A 20,147-nucleotide genomic window follows, 5' to 3' on the forward strand; every position below is an offset into this window, starting at 1 on the left:
ATTCCATCTAAGATACTTTTGGGTAGAATAATATAAATAAAAGTACAGGACTGGGTCTTTCTCCGAGGCTTGCAGACAGAATCAAGGAGCTGCCGAAAACTAAATCATCGAACGGTGCTGAAGAGGTAACGTAGCCCGGCGGAACCGGGGTAAACGGGGATGGCGTTGTGGTGGAAATAAATGGGCCATAGCTTCAGCCTCATGCGATATGCGCACCTGGTCGTGCGATGGAGCTGTCATGATAAAATCATATAATATATCCTCTTTAGTGTTAGTGTTACAAGGAGGATAATGAAATGAGTAGGAGATGTTAGATTGCTGCTCGTTTTTGTTGTAGATTTTTCTAGACCTAGACTAGATCTAGACCTAGTTGCTTCTTTTAAGTTTCTTTTTAAACTTTAATACTTTTTTTGCCAATTGCAATTTGTGGGGGGGGGGGGGGGGGGGGAGTTGGGCCGGGGGATGTTGATCTACACGTCTGTCAAAGACACCGACTCACTAGACTAGACTGTTCCAAACTCAAAGTTGTTGTTGTTCAGTGTTAAATCAGTCAATTTTAATATCATTTTAGAAGTCTAGACTAGAGACTAGAGTCGGGGTTAGGGCTAATGCAAGGGTCACTCTGTGGCCTGGACCCACCCTCCTCAGGTCATCACCTTTCTTCACCTGAGCCAATTATTTGTAACCTCAGGGTTTCACCATCACTTCATGTGCTTTACAAAAAACAAAGGCAAAGCATCACTCTTATCAGCAAATGTGTTAGTCCAGGCTTCACCCTTAGAATTATTTGCATAGGTGATGCTTCACTTTTGTCAGTTTTACATAGGTGAGGCTTCATTTGTGTCAGTTTTCCATAGGTGAGGCTTCACTTTTGTAAGTTTTCGGCCGGTCTGAAGCTTCACCACTGTTTCACCATACTGGCCATTTGCATAGTTCAAGCTTCACCACTGTTTCACCTAAGCCTGAGTCATTACGGTTTTTGTGCTAAACGGTTAACCGTTAAAAGTATACGGGCGGTTTCGTTTAACCGTTTAATAATAATCTGAAAAAGTGAAAATACAGTATTTTTAATAGTGCTGTAGCTCGGAACCCTGCTGGTCTTCAGACTGTCGGGCTGAGCATTCCCAGCCCCGGACTATGGCACAAATTGGGTCATCCTGATAAACAGAGACCAGTAATAAACAACATAAAACATGTCTTATATTATTCCTCATCTGAATTTGATATCATGATTAACCTTGCAAAGTTACTCTGTGAAGATAGCTGATCTGTGACGTGTTTATATATGCCTTTGCAATGCAATGTTTGCACATGGTCAGGGAGAGAGCTCCCTGCATGTATCATTGCCATATGAAATTATGTGGAAGTGTGTATCACACACACCCAAGACACACCCTGCAATGAGCTGATCCAAGTTAGTGACCAATCAGGAAGGTTCTCTAGCTATGTGGGTGGAGTTTGATACCAGCATAAATTACAGGTTGGTGACCGCGCGTGCTTTCACCGTACCCAGTTCAGTGGGAGGTCAAGAAGCCACGCCCACATGTGTGCATGTGACAAGCATGAGCTCTCCATCTGTGTGTATGTACAGTGTATTTGGGCGCCGGAGGTTTGTGTGTACATGTGTGTGTGACTGAGAGAGCATATGGGCTAGCATGTCCCTGCATGTCCCTAGCATGGACGAGGCAGGGACATGAGTGAAGATCGAAGTAAGAAAGGGTGGCTGTGTTAATCGGCTGAATTGAAGAATGATCAAAAACTTAAATTACTCACAAATAATATCCAAGACTTTGTTGATTGATATTTCTAAAACTTCAATTATTATTGTTATCAATATTTTTGTATTTTATTTATATATGAACATTATTTTAGGGGGCGAGTCGGCAAGGGATGGATATTAATATTGAAAGAGAGAGAGAGAGACTCGGGGGAGAAGGGATGTGAGAGGAACTAACCATCAAATGTGTAATCATTTAGAAAGTTGTGAGCCGAGAGTGCAGTAATAAGAAAAGGTACATGAGCGATGAACACATTGCAGAGAGAAGGGAATAAAGAGGGTGAGAAAAGAGAGAAGGGGGCTGGTTGTTTTATTGTTTACAAATTCATTCATGGGGATAACTGCTGCCAGAAAGCTAGCGCGCAGCGGCCAGGGTGTAATATTACACTGCGGTTTCTTTGATTATCTTTATCATCGGCTATTAGCACATTCCAAAATGTATGCAAATAACGGTTAACCGGAGCGAGAAATGCTAAACGGTTTTGATGAATCATGCGAGTGCATGAGTGACCGGAATAAAAATTAAATAGTTGTTTTGAAACGCACGATTTCGACATGATTTCGACATATTTTCGACGCGACCGGTAGTGGCTTCGATGTCACATCACCTGAACAAACAAGGCGACCGATTGGATTCGATGTCACATCACCAGAAAAAACAAATTACTCGTCAAAGCTTCACACATTTCATCAATTTGTATAGTAAAGCTTCACCCAATGAAGAAAAACAAACGTTAGGACTTCACTACAACAACAAATAGGTCAGGGTCAGGCTTAGGCGTCGAGTCGACGTCGATATTTGGCGACCTCTGAGGAGGGTGGGTCCAGGCCACAGAGTGACCCTTGCATAAGGCTCACTCGCTCTGCACACGCACCAGGCCAGACCAGGGCCATCGCGACTAGATCTTGTGAGGCAATTAGTTTTCTTTATGGGATAATTATGCAGACCTAAAAAAAAAGAGGATCAGATCTTTTGTTAAGCAGATAAACAGGTGCCGATAAACAACAATTTGAAGAAAAAAAATAAACTCATTTTCAATTACCAAGACAAAAACTGCCAAACTGATTTATTTAGTTTAAATGGCAAGACGGTATCTACCATCTTGCACCAGTTGACAGTAGGCCCAATTTAGATGGTTGACAACCTCAATATACAGCAGGTCTAGCCGGTCTTCAGTTTGAGCTTGGAATTTGTCCCATTTATTTCCAAAATTTGATGACCTTTCCATAAACATAATCTTTGCAGGGTCTAAATTTACTGTAACCTGAGAAACTTCCGCAAAAACTTCAAGAAAAACAGGATCTTGTACCATGGCAAGTGGTGAAGGAGGAAGCGGAGGGGGTCAAAGGCAAGACGAGTTCAATAAGAGGCAGGGCACTCTGAATGAGGTACTTCATTATGCCATCGAAAACACACCAACAGACAGAGAACCAGAGGCAAGGGGACCCCTGACAGACGAGGTAAGAATTTTTTTTTGTTTTCAATGATATTTTATTTTCTCCATTGCTTTTCACAAACAATAACAAAATCAATACATAAAATAATCTGCATGTTAATATTATTATATAGAATATGATTTTACATTCACATCTAAATAATACAAATGAAATTTTACTATTTACATCAAATAAAGCATGAAACATGCTAGACAGCAATAACCATCTGATTTGGGTCATTTCTTTAATAAAACTGACATTTGTTGTCATTCCCCAATACAGATGGCAACCCAGAGATCTCGTACCGTGGGGGTAGCTATAGCCAACAATGGCAGCTTTTTGTGTCAAAACATTTTCTCCCCGATTTTCTTTATTTAGATCTAATTTTCTGATTTCTAAATCAGATGTAAATTAGGTCGGTATGTCATTTGTCCTAATTACAGTTATCAAAATTTGATAACTTAATATTAAATGTATAATTTACGGACTTACTTATATGAATTATCCAATTTGTATTTCCGAACTGTGAAACGGTACGTTCATGCATTCGAAATATTACCCGGCGGCCGATATATTTCCGGGTCCACCTACCAAAACATAGCCAAATGGCCAATCAGAGCACTCGTTTCGTGGGAGTTCGTTGGTCAAGCTGGGCCGACTCGTACGTAACTACGGTAGCTATTGGACGTTCGTAAAGAAAAAATGAATATTCATCAACTAAAACCAAGACGGATAATGTTGACGACGAGACTTTCTCGGATTAATCATTAATTTAGGATCTAAATGAGCAAGCTATCGTAAGTCAAATAAGCTATATATATGTTATTTTTAATTTGTGTTGTAATTCCAGCAGTTATGAGAATGTAAAGAGTGAAAATCTCGTTGCATATCTCATTCATCGCGGTCCGGTCGAACCGAACCATTTGTTCCGTACAGTGCCTCACAGAAAGAGGTCCCCAGACTTCAGTCTCTGTAATCGGAGGTCTAGTGGAGCCAGACGTAGTCTCAGTGGAACAACCGACGATTAGAGAGACTGAAGTTTTCGGTCTAGAAACATGCATGCATGAAGTAGGCATGAACATAAAAAGACATTTAAGAGAAGAAAAAAAGAAGAAGAAAAAAAAAATAAAAATAAATAAATAATACTTACATACACACATACACACACGTGCACAGACACCCACACAAACACCCACTTAAAACATGCCTACATTTTGTGGGAATCTCGACCATTATATCAGCCATGTCCATTTCATTGCTTCTATTCGCCTTCCTTATTTTATTTATTCTGCACGAAGCTATTCTAAATTGTCCCACTTTCTAAAATGATATGTGAGTGTACCTCGGTCCCCAGCTAATTTCTTCTCCTCCTTTCTATTTTCTAATAATCTTTTCTTAATCTCCAAATAAGTTGGTGGTTTTGGTCTATTTTTACTATCTATAAATATCATATATTTTATCAAAATTATGATATGATTTAATAACTGTTCCTTCCCTATGTTAAACTCAACTATCCCTACATGGATACCTTTCCAATTTATATTTGTAATTTCTACTAAATTAAATGAATTCCCACACTCTTCCCAAATTGGTTTTACTTTCTCACAAAATGCTCGTAAGTTTCCTCATATTTACCACAAAAAGAACATAAATTACTATTAACCATTTTAAATTTATATAAATGTAATTTGGTATATATAATATTATAAAGCATTTTAAATTGAAATTCTCTAAGCTTACTATTCAATGTGCACTTTCTAAGTCTTAAAAATATTAATTGTATATCTTTTCCATGAATATTATAAGTCTGTTCTAAATGTCGTTCTGCATATGATTTTTCTACTTTCTTATTTAATAAAAAAGCGTATATAATTTTTGAGGTTATTTGATCTAACATATATACCTTTTCAAACATAATAATATCCATATCCAATTCCCTATCTATATTTGAGTGAGTATTTTTATTTAAAAATTGTTTCCATGAAGACGGGATGCCAAGAAAAATACGTTGTATTTTACTAATTTCTAAACTATTTAAACCTTTTCTTTGAAATTCCTCATTAGATTTTATATTACCTTCCTTATCAACAATATGATGCAACTTATAAACATTTTTGTTAAATAATCCCTCATCGAAATGAACATGACCATCGATAAAAACAAATCTATTATTATAGATAATCTCATTCCTCCTAGAAACACTTTCCTTTAACAAAAATATTCTCGTAGCCATCCAAACATCCAGCATGTCTCTATAAAATGCTGGTAATACTAATTCAGATATACCTACGGTTGCATTATTATAAAATATCAAAATTCCTCCAGCATCTTTAGTTAAATAATTAAAATATTGTTTCCATCCCATGTTTGCATCCCCCGTTAAAAGTCTTTTTACCCACATAATCCTCTGCACTAAAATAAATAAATGAAAGTCTGTTAATCTTAGTCCACCTCTACAATAATCCAAGAACATTACATTTCGCTTAATCTTATCTTTTCCTTTCCACAAAAATTCAAAAACCAGTTTATCCAAATCTTTAAATACCCAATTTGGTACTGGTGTCAGCGCCGATACATAAATCAATTTTGACAAAATAAACGTTTTTATCAATCGAATTTTCCCCATTAAAGTTAAATCTCTTTGTTTCCACCAAGACAACAACTTTTTTATTTTACTCAAAATTTCCTTATAATTTGTCCTTTCCTGAACTTCAACATCTAAAGAAAAATATATACCCAAAATCTTGACCATTTGTACTACTTTACCAAATGGAAGAGCAATATTTTCATTTTGAGAAGGGCCTAACAATAATATAAAAGTTTTTTCTTTATTAATTTTTAATCCAGAATTTCTAGCAAAATTTTCAAACAGTTTCCCCACCTTTTTAAATGAGTTTGAGTCCCGAATAAAGAGAGTCATATCATCTGCATAAAGAACTTGTTTTACATGTACGTTATTAAAAGTAAATCCTTGAATTTCAGGGTCTTTATATATTGAACGAGCTAAAATTTCAATACAAAGTATAAACAGATATGGGGACAGGGGGTCCCCCTGTCTAACACCTCTCTTAATATCAAAGTACACAGTAGATGAGCCCCCATTAAAGACACAACTTTGAGCATTATTATATATAGTCTCCACCCATCTACAAAATGATGGTCCAAAACCAAATGTAAACAAAACCTTCTGCAAAAAAGTATGTGAAACAGAATCGAAAGCCTTTTCAAAATCAATTATCATCATATATCCAGGTATTTCATTGACTGATGTATGATGAATTATATCATCTATCATTCTAATTGCTTCACCTATGTTTCGATCCTTTAGATATCCCACCTGGTCGACAGAAATTAAATCATTTAAAACTTTTTTAATCCTTATAGAAAGCACTTTAGTCAAAATTTTGTAGTCTACATTCAATAAAGATATTGGTCTATAATTTTTTATAAATAAGGGATCTTTTCCTTCTTTATGAATCAAACTAATGACCGCCTGCTTTTGTGATGAGGAAAGTTCCTTCTTTCCAAAAGCTGAATTTAAAGAATCTACAACTAAATTTCCTATCAATGGCCAAAACAGTATATAAAATTCAACACTTAATCCATCATTCCCCGGGGATTTATTAGATGCCATTTCTTTCATGGCTGCAGTACATTCTCCATTTGTTATTTTACCTTCACATAATGCACACGAATCTGAATTTAATTTTGGCAAGTCCTGAAAAAAATCATCCACAAAATCAATTTCCTCTTCCGATTGAGCATAAAGCTTACTATAAAATGTATATATTTCTTGCATAATATTTTTTTGATCAAAGCTTATATCTTCATCAATATAAAGTTTATTTATCAATGTTTTCTTTTTATTAGACTTCATTAATTGGGTAAAATACCCAGTGTCTCTTTCTCCGCATTCATAGTGTGATGCTCTAGAACGAATTTTAATACCTTCATTTATATAATTATAACAATCCTGTAAGTCTTTTTTGTTTCATTCTAAGTCATCAACTTTTTCCTGGTCTATTCCATTCAGCAATTCATTTTCCAGCTTCAAAATATCTTCTTCCAAATTTTCAATTCTTTGTTTTCGTTGTTTCGCCTTTTCTTTTGAATATTTTCTACTAACATTCCTAATTTTCATTTTCAAAAAATCCCATAAAACTCGTTTATCTTCTATCTCTATTCGAAATTCTTCTTTTAATTTAATGATTTCCTCTTTAATACAATTGATATATTCATTATCTTGACATAAACTATTATTTAATTTCCAATAGGATCCCTGAAACTTAAATGAATACATTAACTTATCGTAAAATTGCAATTGAATGGCTGAATGATCCGGAGCCGTAGAAGGTATTATATCACATTTTAATACTACATGTTCTATCTGCTTAGAAGCAAACCAATAATCTAATCTACTTTGTATACATGAATTTACTTGCCTATACGTAAACTGTTTCTTCAATCCATTCCTTACCCTCCAAACATCCAGCAACGCAAATCTATCTAAAAATTGTTCAAATAAAATATGAAATCGAGACTGAACATGGTGTTTACTACTTCCAAAATAATCTAAATCTTTATTTAAAATAATATTAAAATCTCCCCCAATAATTATTGCATTATTTTCTTTATTAATTTCTTTTACTATTTTTTCAAAATTGACCAAAAAATCAATCCTTTCTGATTCCCTTCCTCTTACTGGCAAATAAACATTAGCCATTATCAGCTTCATCCCCTGAATAATACATTCCATTATAACATATCTACCATTATTATCTGAAATAACATTTAACATCTGAATATCTAATTTATTATCTATTAAAATAAGCACCCCTTTACTATGGTTTGTCCCATGACTAAAATATGAACTCCCATTCCATAGCAATTTCCAAGTCTCCTCCACTTCAATTGTACTATATGTTTCTTGTAAAAAAACAATATCAGCACCTTTATCTTTACACCACGTACACATTTTTTTGCCCTCTTTGACTTTTCTCGAATTCCTTTGAATTCCTTTGACATTTAAAGAAAGATTCTTAGAATCTGGAGGTATCTTAGCAGACCAAGAGCTCCTAAGGCTGACAACTGTTGGTCTCCAGGGCAGGCGCGTAGCCAGGGGGGCGGTGGGGGCAGTCGCCCCCCCCCCCCAAAAAAAAAAAAAAAAAAAAAAAAAAAAAAAACGCCAGCCAAAAAAAAAAAAGAGAGAGAAAAAAAGAGAAAAAAAAAGAAGAAAGGAAGAGGACTTAAGAAGAAAAAGGATTAAAAGTTGTTAACGGTACAATGAATCGTCCAATTCTTTCTCTGATTATTTAATGAAACATCAAAGCTTCCGCGCTTCGCCCCCCCCTAAAATGAAATCCTGGCTACAGGGGCTGTATTTATTTCAGTGAGGTATTTTACATAACATTTGGCTCGGCTAAGTAATATTTCTTCACTCGTATTCAGATCACATTTAAGCATTTTACTTTCACAAGCCCACTTTAAAGCAAAATACCTATTTGATAAGCATTGATTATTAAAATATATTGTTTAATTAATTTGTCGTATTCAACGTGTGCTAATATAATTGTAAGCAGCTTATGTTGACTGCGTATGGAAACCCTGAGGGATTAATAAATGACAATATAATTTATTGTATCCTCCAAGCAAAAGAGTTTGTAGATAATTACTTCAGAGGTTACTGACCTGTAAAGGCTGTAACACTTTCTAGTATAAAACAAAACTAGTTAACATTCCAAAATAGAGTACCGGTTTTGCATTTTTCTGACAAATGAGACCTTAATAGAACCACACAGCAAATGATGACATAATTTTTTTCTTCAGATATGTCGAGACAAAACTGCTGTTTTGTATTTTAATGATGGCTTAAAGTTAATATGTTTCAAATTTCTGTATGTTATACAGAGCTAAGTGAATACACCTACATATAGGCCTTTATTATGCGCAGTTTCCATTCATTGACACCTTTAGCAAAAACCCAGATGATTTTTTGTTTGTTTTTGTGTCAACTCCGAACGAGCCTTGAGAGATTCATTTACCATAATGATAATATTAACGATAAAAGATAATAACTACTATTTCTGACCTCTACAATCATACATTTGCAATAGTGTTGTAAGTCCATTTATTTCTTATATTATTATAGTCTACTATGTAAAAACAATTTATATTCGTGTTTCCATATGACTACGTCATTGTAAATTTGCTTCTGTGTATTATCTATTTGTGTATATTATTTTCTATTGTATATTGTTCATGTGCTTTATGAAATGCCAACTGTTTCCTTGCTATTGCATTGTCCGAAGCTCCGACAAAGGCGCAATCCCCAGTACACACAGGCATTAATCCTGCTGCAGAGGAGCATATACGTAATTATACTTGAAGACCAACATCAAGGTAAATCAACAACTGAATTTCTAAATGGACCATTAAAATTAATCTGAATCTGAATTTGGGCATGTCCTCCATCACAGAAAAGGGAGTTTCTGAACAAGGTCTTCACTGACATGCTGAGAGATGAGGTGAAGGAGATGAAGGAACACGTGGAGGTCCTGAAGAGGATTCAGGACTCTGAGACGGAGGAAGACCAGGAGGAGAAAGAAGAACGTTTAGAAGCCCTCTTGGATCTCTGTGAGACAATTGACAATGCACAAGGTGAGTTTAGTAGTTACCTGTAGTTACCTGTTGTTACCTGTCTTCACAGGCTCTAATTTAAGACGTAGCAGTCCTAAAATGCCCACCTTCCTTCATTCAAAATCCACTGCATGTGATTTCGTGTTAGAATTTGCAGATATCAATCCTAACATGGAATGCATATAGCTTTGCTGTCTGCTTAATACTTTAATACTTTAGTTTGTCATCACCTTGCCCTATTAAGTGCAAACACTAAGATCTTTTTTTTTTTAATAAGTGGGTGTGAACCACTTGTAAACATTGTGATCTACTCAGATTCTGATCATAACACACTCAGGAAAATGTACCTGTTTGTATTCTCAATCCCTATCAAACTATTTGGTGACTCATAAAACTAGAGATCTGTTCCCAATTACGAAACTAACACATGATAATGATATTTAATCAAACAGTTATAACCAAACTTTTTAAAATTTATAATTTACTGCTCTGACTTTTATTATAATTTTTTGTTGTTGATAATTGTGAATGTTATGAAACATGTTAGAGCAATATGAGCGCCCAGCAGAGGAAGATACCAGCACTTTACAAGATACTATCATCATAATCATCATCATCATCTTACCATTCCTGCCTCATTCTCTGCAGATTTCCTAAAAGTGGGCGGAGTCGATGTTGCCATGGCGCTGTGCCGCGACCCCAGCTCAGAGGTGAGGTGGCGAGCCTTGGATCTCCTAGCCATGACGGTCCAGAACAACCCTGTCAATCAGAACGCCATGGTGCAACGGGACGCCCTCAAGCTCTTCTTCCAATTGCTAGACAACGATGGAGCTTATAAAGTCAAGGTCAAGGCACTTTATGCCATATCATGTAAGTCTTGTGGTTAACACAATAGACCGGTTTACTAACTCTCTCTAAGGGGTTCAGCCTTGAGGCTTGCAGCCCTCACAAGAAGAACAAAATTAAATATTAGCCTAATCAGGTAACCTATCACATAGTTTGGCATTGAGGTGCCAGAATAGTGCAAATACGCAAATCACCCAATTAGACCCTAGAAAATGTATATATTTGACTAAGAAGCATCAGTTTATGTTTATGTCGCACATTGCTTTTATGTTAAATTTTGGGTTAGGTATAGTATTCGGTCGAGGGGTACTGCAAAGGTAATGTTGCTTGAGCATGTGCCGTACGACCAGAAAATTGCATGTGACGTGTCAAGAAAATCTACTCTGGTTCTTCTCTCTCAGGTTTAATAAAAAACAAATCTTTTAAAACTTTTATTTATCAAGGAATTTGTACATACATGATGATAACAATAATCATAAAATCACTGTACAATAATTACAACAGGTAAAAACAGATGAAAATCGTCAAACAATACGGAATTAGTGAGTAACACTTCCTTTCTTCAGTGTATATCATAAGATATATAATCAAAATAATTCTTCCACAGAGGACCATTTCTTATAGTGCATTCCTTCAATCTTGTTCAGTTTTGCAATGATAAGTTCTGTGTATTTTGTAATACTGATTACAGATGTTAGCCCACTTAAATATGGTTTTGCGTTTTTGGATATAAATATATCTTTTAGACATTAGTAACAAATGATTCAATAACATTATATTGGGCACTTTCCAATCTTTGATGAAACCAAATATTATTATCTTACTGAGATCTTCGAACATAACTCTCTTTCAGGTTTGGTACGAGAGAATGAGCTAGCCCAGGATGGGTTGGTGAGAGAAGATGGTTTCTCATCTCTGATGAGAGCAATGCAGACTGACATAGAGAAGCTACAAATCAAAGCTGCCTTCCTCTTAAGTGCACTGGTATGGGAGCAACCTAAGTTCAATGGTAACATGACTTCTTCTCCTTCTTCATCCTCTTTCCATCCTCCCATTAGTCCTCCAAACTTTGGATGCTCTTCATTTTTGTTCTTCTATTTCTTCTTCTTCTTCTCCTTCCTCTTCTCCTTTTTCTTCTTTTACTCCTTTTAATTCTTGTTCCATTTCTTCTTTTACTTCTTTTTCTTCTTCTTCCTCTCCTTCCTCCTCTTTTCTTCTTCTTCTTCTTTTTCTTCTTCTTCTTCTTCTTCTTCTTCTTCTTCTTCTTCTTCTTCTTCTTCTTCTTCTTCTTCTTCTTCTTCTTCTTCTTCTTCTTCTTCTTCTTCTTCTCCTCCTTCGTCTTCTTCTACTCCTCCAACTCGTTTTAAACTTCCTATCCCTTTTCATTTTTTTCTGTGGTCTAGTATTGGCCATTAGCCCTGCTCCAATAAAAGTTTTGCTTGATGCTATAAATTCTGTTTTTCTTCATGTCCACACTCATCTCTATACCTATGCAACATCCTAAGCAATGGCAGCATGCACACTGTTGAACATTCAAGTGTATTTATTTCTTTCTTTATGTTGCAGAAACGTTGCACAGTATGGGTATGGTTCAGCAGCTCATCTCTCTGCTCCAGACGGAACACAAGATGTATCACGAGCATGTTATGTCAGCCATTCTTCATCTCGTCTCCCAGCATCCTGGTTGCCATGCCGACTCATTGCACCCGGATCTCAACTTCCGGGGGTTTCTTGAGGAACGCACGGGGGAGCTCAATGGAAAGGAGGAGTATTTGGTAAATACTCTTTTTTCTTTTTTTTTTCTCTTTCATCATTTAGTTTTGCTCCAATCATATTCATTTTAATACAGTGCCCTGTTTCATTAAACTTGTTATCAATAACAAATGCTAAATTTCTATGACAAATTTGCTCTCAGCCAATCAAATGCCACGATTTCAGTAGCTTATAACAGTTTTTGTAACTTGTTATTGATAACAAGTTTTATGAAACAGGGTCCAGTGCTTTCTCTTCCTCCCTCTTCCTGGTTTCTCAGTGTCATACACCTTGTTCTTTCCTTTCTTCTTTCCTTCTATTTCTGTCTCATCAACATTGTTTAAAGGTAATACAAAGTTTTGGGAAATTTTGAAAATTGGGTAGATGGTGATTCTTTACAATTTGTATATAATTGGATGCCCCTGTGGATGTATTATAATCACCAAAAATATTAGCCCCTTAAACACTTCTGCTTTCGAGAAAAATTGAATATAAAAATTTACCGGTGCTCCCGGTAAATTGTGATAAATTTCAAATAGTGCCTACGGCCGTACAGTGGTAGCTGCGACCCTGACAATTTCAGAATATGTAGTTGTGATATATAATTACCAAACGGTAATAGCTAATCGGTCGATTTTAATCAAGATACATTGTTTCAGGGTTTAATTAATATCTTGACCTTGAGAGGGAGCTATACAACATAAATAGTTTAATATTCGTAATTTCATAACTTTAGACTCGATTTTAACCGCGACAACGATCACTGAATATAGTAGGATCACATAATGCTTACAATATGTACATTTGAACCAAATTCATGACCCCATACCAAAACTTTGTATTACCTTTAACGTCTGTTTTTCCCCCGTTGTTGGGTTGGACATTTCATGTCCTTAATGGCCCTTCTACAAGCCCTATGGTATTAACATCCACCTGGATGAGGTCAGATACTCTCATGTTTATTTCTTCTGTCCATTTATGTTTTTTGTCTTGTTTTTCTTTATTGTTATCTCTCTCTCCCTCTGTTTTTTTTCCTTCTGCTGTCCTAATTGTTAGCTATTACACTTTTCATTTAGAAAGGAATGAAATTTAAATTGGGTTGTAGATTTTAAAAAGTGTTTTCAATATATGATATCTGTAAAACTTTGAGTACTAGTAACAAAATGATGTCACCTCAGTTTAAAAAATTCACACTCATTATGTGTACTTATGTAGAAAGTAAACACAAGTCAGAAAGAACAGTGAAATCAGTGATCTTAATAGCTGACAATGCTTAATGCTTGTTTCGTTGTTTCATTTTCTAGGAGGAACTTGAATATTGCCAAAAGCTGACAGCCCTCTACTCACAAGCTGCACAAAGCGACAGCCGTACAGGAGCAGACAGATGACCTTTCACCTCTGATCTCTGACCTCTGACTATGCTACCATTGGCTGGCCGCTAAATATGTTTGCATCCTGCTTTGTGGCCCATTGACGTGAAATAAGGAAAGAAAGATACGACTTCTGCTTCTTTACGTAACTGCAGTTTACTTGTAAAGACTATATTTTCAATTTGGTGCTGTGTTTCACAACCCTAGCACAATGGCTGACCCACATATAAGGGAATATATCAGCCGTGCCCCTCTCCCTTCCCCTTCTTTAGTTCCAGACACTATATGTTACGCTATCTAGACATATGATACACCAGTTTCTGAGGGGGCATCTAGAATATTACATAATGGGTAAAGTATTCCTACTATAGTTCTGGGATGGCCAGGCACCTTTGTGATTACAACGTTCGTTTGTGTCTCCTTAGATCAAGATTAAATCTTGATCTTTGGAGTAGTTGCTACAACCGGCCGTGTCAGACACGTTGCCCTGGGGTGCGAGATAAGACTCTTGTAGCGTGCCCCCATTTAAAACAATTATACAATAACAAATAACAATTAACATTAATAACCATGAGACATTAAACCATCTCCTGCTGTAGCACGGAAACCGGATTGGTCTATCATGAACTGTTCCAGAACCCTCCACCCCCACCCCCTCTCCTTTTCATACAATCCTGTATCCTCGTCGTTGTGATTTGATTTTCATATACTGCTTTTACAATATGAGAGAGTAAAATGTTTTAAAGGTAATACAAAGTTTTGGTATGGGGTCATGTATTTGGTTCAAACGAACATATTGGAAGCATATGCAATCCTACAATATTCAGTGATCGTTGTCACGTTTGAAATCGATTCTAAAGTTATGAAATTATAAATGATAAACTCTTTATGTTGTATAGCTTCCTCTCAAGGTCAAGATATTAATTAAGCTATAAAACAATGTTTCTTGACTAAAATCGACCGATTAGCTATTCCTGTTTGGAAATTATATATCACAACTACATATTCTGAGATTTTCATGGTTGCAGCTACCATTGTACGGCCGTATGGCGCTATTTGAAATTAATCAAAATTTACTGGGAGCACCGGTAAATTTTTATATTCAATTTTTCTTGAAAGCAGAAGTGTTTTAGGGGCTAAATTTTCTAGTGCTTATATTACATCCACAGGGGCATCCAAATATATCAAAATTGAAAAGAATCACCACCATCCAATTTTCAAAAATTCCCAAAACTTTATATTACCTTTAACAGAAATTTGAGCTAAGATTTTTGTACAATGTCAGGAAAATGCTAATTTTTTTTCTTCAACAGAACAAAAAGAAAAACAAAATAGATTTCCCATATTTGCTGTATCTGAGTGAAACAAAATTACCTTTTTAAATCAAGAAACTTCCATGAGGTGAAGGCATTGTTAATAATGGCTGTTTTCAAGGAAAGACTCTTCGCAAATAACAAAAAGTCATTTTATGCTGCATGAAACTGTGACATCATCATCATGGTTATTTTACCTGACTGCTAAGAAAGCATAAATGCTTGTAAGCAACCAGACGGCTGACGACTTTAGGTCCTCTCTGAGAGACCTGGTAATGAGGATAAATGCGTTACCAAAGGGCACTAGCACATCGCCTTGGTTTCGAACCCGGGTCACCGGATTACGAGACCACTGCTCTACCGACTGAGCTATCGCGCAACATTATCAAAAATTCTGAGTTTACTGATGTGAACTGTAATCTCCTCAGATAAAGAATTGATAAATAGCAGAACTAATAATGGATTTGTTAGCTCAGTGAAGGTCTATCTTCATTTAAATAGTTATTCATTTATTTTGGAGTTCAAAACTCCTACAAATTAATTCTGAATTTGGTAGTGTAATCCTCTGATTTTTCCAGTCTCATTATTTCTCTGTAAATGCTATTTTCAAATTGATAATTACAGTAATTCCATTACATTTATTATTGTAAAGTGATTCTGTGTGCATATTCGAAATATGAATTGTCAGTGCTAAAATGAGTGTAAGTGCAGCATACAGTAACTTTTTTATTTTTATCGTGAGAAATAAAACGATATTGCTTTTGAATTCCAGTTTGAAATGTGTATCAATATCTAGTTGTACATTCTTAAATACATTAAACCTAAAGAGAAGGTTGAGTTCTGCGGAGAAGTGAAAATTAAATTGTGAGCGTTATCATTATTTTTATGCAAGTATGGAAGAAAATCAGAGAAAACATGTTCCCTGAAAATCATGGCTCTTCAAATGCCTTAATATTCTGAATATGGCAAGTAACAGCTTAAAAATGAGGCCGATATTTACGCCACATGTTTGTGTACCGGTAGTCCCATATTTTTTTATTCAATCTTGTGATACTTTAAAAAAAATGTATCATCAGAATTTCTCCTCCCTTCCTTCCATATCTTTTCTCCATCTCGTGTTGGTACATCTGTAATTTACAAAGGCATTGTTAAACTGTCTTACATATCTTTTCAGTGAATGTGTCCAGGGGGGTGTTTCACAAAGATCCTAAGTTGAACTTAATGGAAAGCCATTAGTATCTTTGAAAATATTGTGTAAAAGTCATTTTAAAAGGCATAAAATGTTGATTCAAATCATTTATATTTTCTATTATCAAGGAAATTTCATGTTCTTGATGTGGAATTAATGAAAAGTCTAAAATACTTCAATTTTTGCTTCTTTAATATATTTCATTATAAGGCTACAAATGGCTCTCCAATTTTTTAAGTCCAACTGTTTGACTTAAAATCTTTGTGAAACACCCCCAGGTTTTTTTTCTCCCCCTCCTTTTTAAAATATTATAGATGCCTCGTCTCTTTATATCATTTGCAGGCCGTGTATCCATCTTTCCTTCTCTGCTTATCTGTTCCTTTCTCCTCACACTCTCTCTCTATCTGTCCCCATCTTGCTCTCTCCATCTCTTATTTCACCATCTCTTGTCTCACCCTCTCCAGCTCATATCTCCTCCCCCCCCCCCCCTCCAAATCAAAGTCCTTGACCAAACCAAAACATTCTCCCAATAATCCATCATCAGAAAAAGAGAGGAAGAAACTCAGAAAGAAAGAGAGAGGCAGAGAGAGCGATGGAGAGACCGTGACAGATGGAGACAAAGAGAGAAAAAAAAAATACAAAATGATAATCACATCTACAAAGAAGATATTTCATCTTTTAATTTAGCTTCAATGGAATCGAGAGGATACACAGACAAGAGACTGATCATCACAAAAGCGAATGAAAGAGTATTCTAAAATGCAACCAAATTCACAAGTAGCGCTTCTAGCACAAAGTATTATTTGGCATTGAACTGTAAAATATATCGACATGACTGACACAAGGCTAAGTAGACATTCAAATAATTTCACAAATTCATTTTTCACATTGGGAGGAAGAAATGTCAAAGAATTGGGTTAATTCTGACTCCAGTATACTATAGGGATTTCAAAAAACTCTGGATAACTTTTGCATTTCAATGAAATTGATAACAAATCTTTTTTTATAATACATGTACTATAATTTATTGCGCAAACTTGTGATTTTACCATCTTCAAATAATGACTACATGTAGGTACATCTTGGTAACATTTTAATGGGGAAGGAAGTTTTATTACATGCTCGGAAAGTTGTTTCATTTTGGGAGGCGAAACCTAAAGGCAGGATGAAATAAGTTTGCCTTGGGTTGTGTTATTACATGCTCACCAATATGATTCACTATTTTGGCGAAACCCCCCCCCCCCCCCCCCAAAAAAAAAAAAAAAAAAAAAAATTGATTTGATTTGATTGATTGATTTCTATAACATATTTCAAACATACATACTTTAAACATACATAATGTCGATCAGTGTGATATAATTTACGTTGAAATAAGTTGGCCTAAGACATGATAAGGAGTAAATGAGAAAGCTTTGGGGTAAAAGAATGTCATGAAAGGTATAAACTAAAAGAAGGTATAAACTAAAAGAAGATAAAGTAAGCAGCGCTCAAGAAACGGGTCATAACAACATCATCCGTTGAGAGCCAGGATGTTAAAGGCTCGTTTAGATACGACACGGTAAAACGCTGCAAAACAAGCCGCCACCGTTTATGAAAATGAATGGCAAGTTGGCAACTGCGTGCAACAGAGGTCCTGCGTGTATTCACTGAGCTCTGTGTTACAAGAAACAGAAATGCGAGTGTATAGCACTTTACATCGCTGATCACTGAAAAGCCGCCTGCAGTTTTGTGGCATCATATCTTAACAAGCCTTAAACAACACGAGGCAATGCCCATCTCGCTCTAAGCAGAGTTTAAAAGATAACAAGCATACATGTATATGATACAAAACATTGGTACTTCCATGTACCCGGCCTCCTATAAATAGACAAGTGACATTATATCCGCTATATACACTGTACAAAACCGCCTTCGAAGAGGGTAGTAAATTATTCATCATTATTAAAAGTCTTTTATAGGGCACAATGTATGATACACATTCTCTGAGCCACAGATAACTTCAGTCCACACAAAGGTCATGCATTTTTAGGCCATAGTTCGTTGTGACCACATTTGGACCACATTTGGACCACATTTAGGAGAATTGAACAAAATATTTAAAATAATTCAAAATTTTAAATCGAAAGATTCAGGAAATTATATGAAATGAAATTTCAATTCAACTTGCATCAATAATATTAGGGTGAAAAATAAACTGATCTGGCAATATACAATCTTTTATTTTATTGCATAAATGCTGAAAATGCACCAAATCTTTCCAGTAAAACAGAGCACCTCACTTCAATGAACACTTAAAATGAGGACTTTTCTTTCTAAATTTCACACCTTGTTTCAAAAGAAAGAAGAAAACAATAAAACAAGTGGGACTTGCAAAATTTTGAACGAGTGTGTGTTTGCATATGTGTAAAATTGGGTTTTGTACCGAAGTGTATCAATCAGATGCGATTGTTTACATCTAGGGATCGACCATAAATGTCAGCATCCGAAAGACATGACTCCCTTTCAAACCAGGGTCGGTGTGGGTCAGTTTGTCGGTGAAGACAAAGAGCTTAGCGTACAGTCAGAGTATGAACCACATTACTCCTATGATTCTCTCCCTTGGGTATAGAGAGCCACTAAATCTAAAATTCCTTGCAGAATTAAAATCCAGGGATTTGAAACCTCCAAATTGTTAGTAGGCCTTATGTCCAATAAAAGCACATACCACTCTAACCCTATCATATATATATATATATATCCGCTTCACCTGGGTTAAAACAGGCAATTCAGAAGTAATGCCAATTGGCCAGTCATGGCAGGTTCTGAATACAGATCAAATAATAATTACCGGTACATGTTAAGTATTAAAGGTAAAGACCAGTATTGGAAACGCCCCAATTTCAAAAATGAAATGGAAGCTCTCATTACCAATCATGTGAAAGAATATGTTTTGACTAATACATGATGATAAAAAAATTGCTGGGAAACCGCCTACTAATTCATATATTTGGTAAATTTGTTTCTCTCATGGTCTGTGAGAGATATAGGGTAGTCCCATATACATTTTTCTGTGTATAGTGCTTGTAACTTTACGAAGAATGGGCCAAATTTCTTATCATTTTGATGATTCCAGAACCTTGCAGTACACACCAATACTTATATGCTAGATGATCAACCTTTTCTGATCGATTCCACACCGTTTCTTTCACAATGCAATCGCATGACCATAACTGGTCTTTACCTTTAAAGAAGACACCATATACCACAATACTCGCATGAAATAACCTCATTTGCTCAACCTGGGTAAAAGGAGGCAAATGCTATGAAATGCCTTGCATTGAGGCAACCTAGGAACAATACATGTACAGTAATTCATGGGGATAAATATCTACAATGAAATACATTTCAGTTAAATACACATGTCCCACACAACTTGACCTAAGTGCTGTCTTCTATTTGTGACTTTTACAAATGCGTGTTATCTAGAAATGTACAAGATAAAAATAGCTCCCACCAAAACGCACAATAAAAATAATACTAATAGTCACATTTGTATAGCGCTCAATACTACGTTTCAAAGCACTTCATGATAGTGCACACGCTCTGCTCCCTGGGGAGTATTCCGGTCAGGCGCTATTGTACAAACACAAGGGGAGCATGGGCACCTTGCTACACTCTGCTACCAACAATACTTTTAATTCAATCCCTCTTGAATTGTTTACTTCTCCTCCACACAATTCCATAGACATCTAAGTAATGCTAGATAGGTGATCTGAATCACATCATCTACTTGACTGCCTTTTGTCACTAATACACCTTCATATATTACATCTCAGACAACGGAACAG

At 35.7% G+C, this 20,147-nt stretch overlaps 1 protein-coding gene across 1 annotated transcript; it reads left to right on the plus strand.

Moving 5' to 3' along the window:
* Window positions 1-13: 13 nt before the first annotated feature.
* LOC580213 (hsp70-binding protein 1) lies at window positions 14-14,645 on the plus strand. Its single transcript, XM_030989637.1, has 7 exons — window positions 14-125; window positions 3,024-3,238; window positions 9,691-9,871; window positions 10,499-10,720; window positions 11,550-11,705; window positions 12,263-12,471; window positions 13,753-14,645. The coding sequence occupies exons 2-7, from the start codon at window positions 3,089-3,091 to the stop codon at window positions 13,834-13,836; spliced, it is 1,002 nt and encodes a 333-aa protein (XP_030845497.1). The 5' UTR covers window positions 14-125; window positions 3,024-3,088; the 3' UTR covers window positions 13,837-14,645.
* The last annotated feature ends 5,502 nt before the right edge of the window (window positions 14,646-20,147 follow it).

This window comes from Strongylocentrotus purpuratus, unplaced genomic scaffold, assembly GCF_000002235.5.
Source record: "Strongylocentrotus purpuratus isolate Spur 01 unplaced genomic scaffold, Spur_5.0 spur5_scaffold_18, whole genome shotgun sequence".
Classification (NCBI taxonomy): domain Eukaryota; kingdom Metazoa; phylum Echinodermata; class Echinoidea; order Camarodonta; family Strongylocentrotidae; genus Strongylocentrotus; species Strongylocentrotus purpuratus.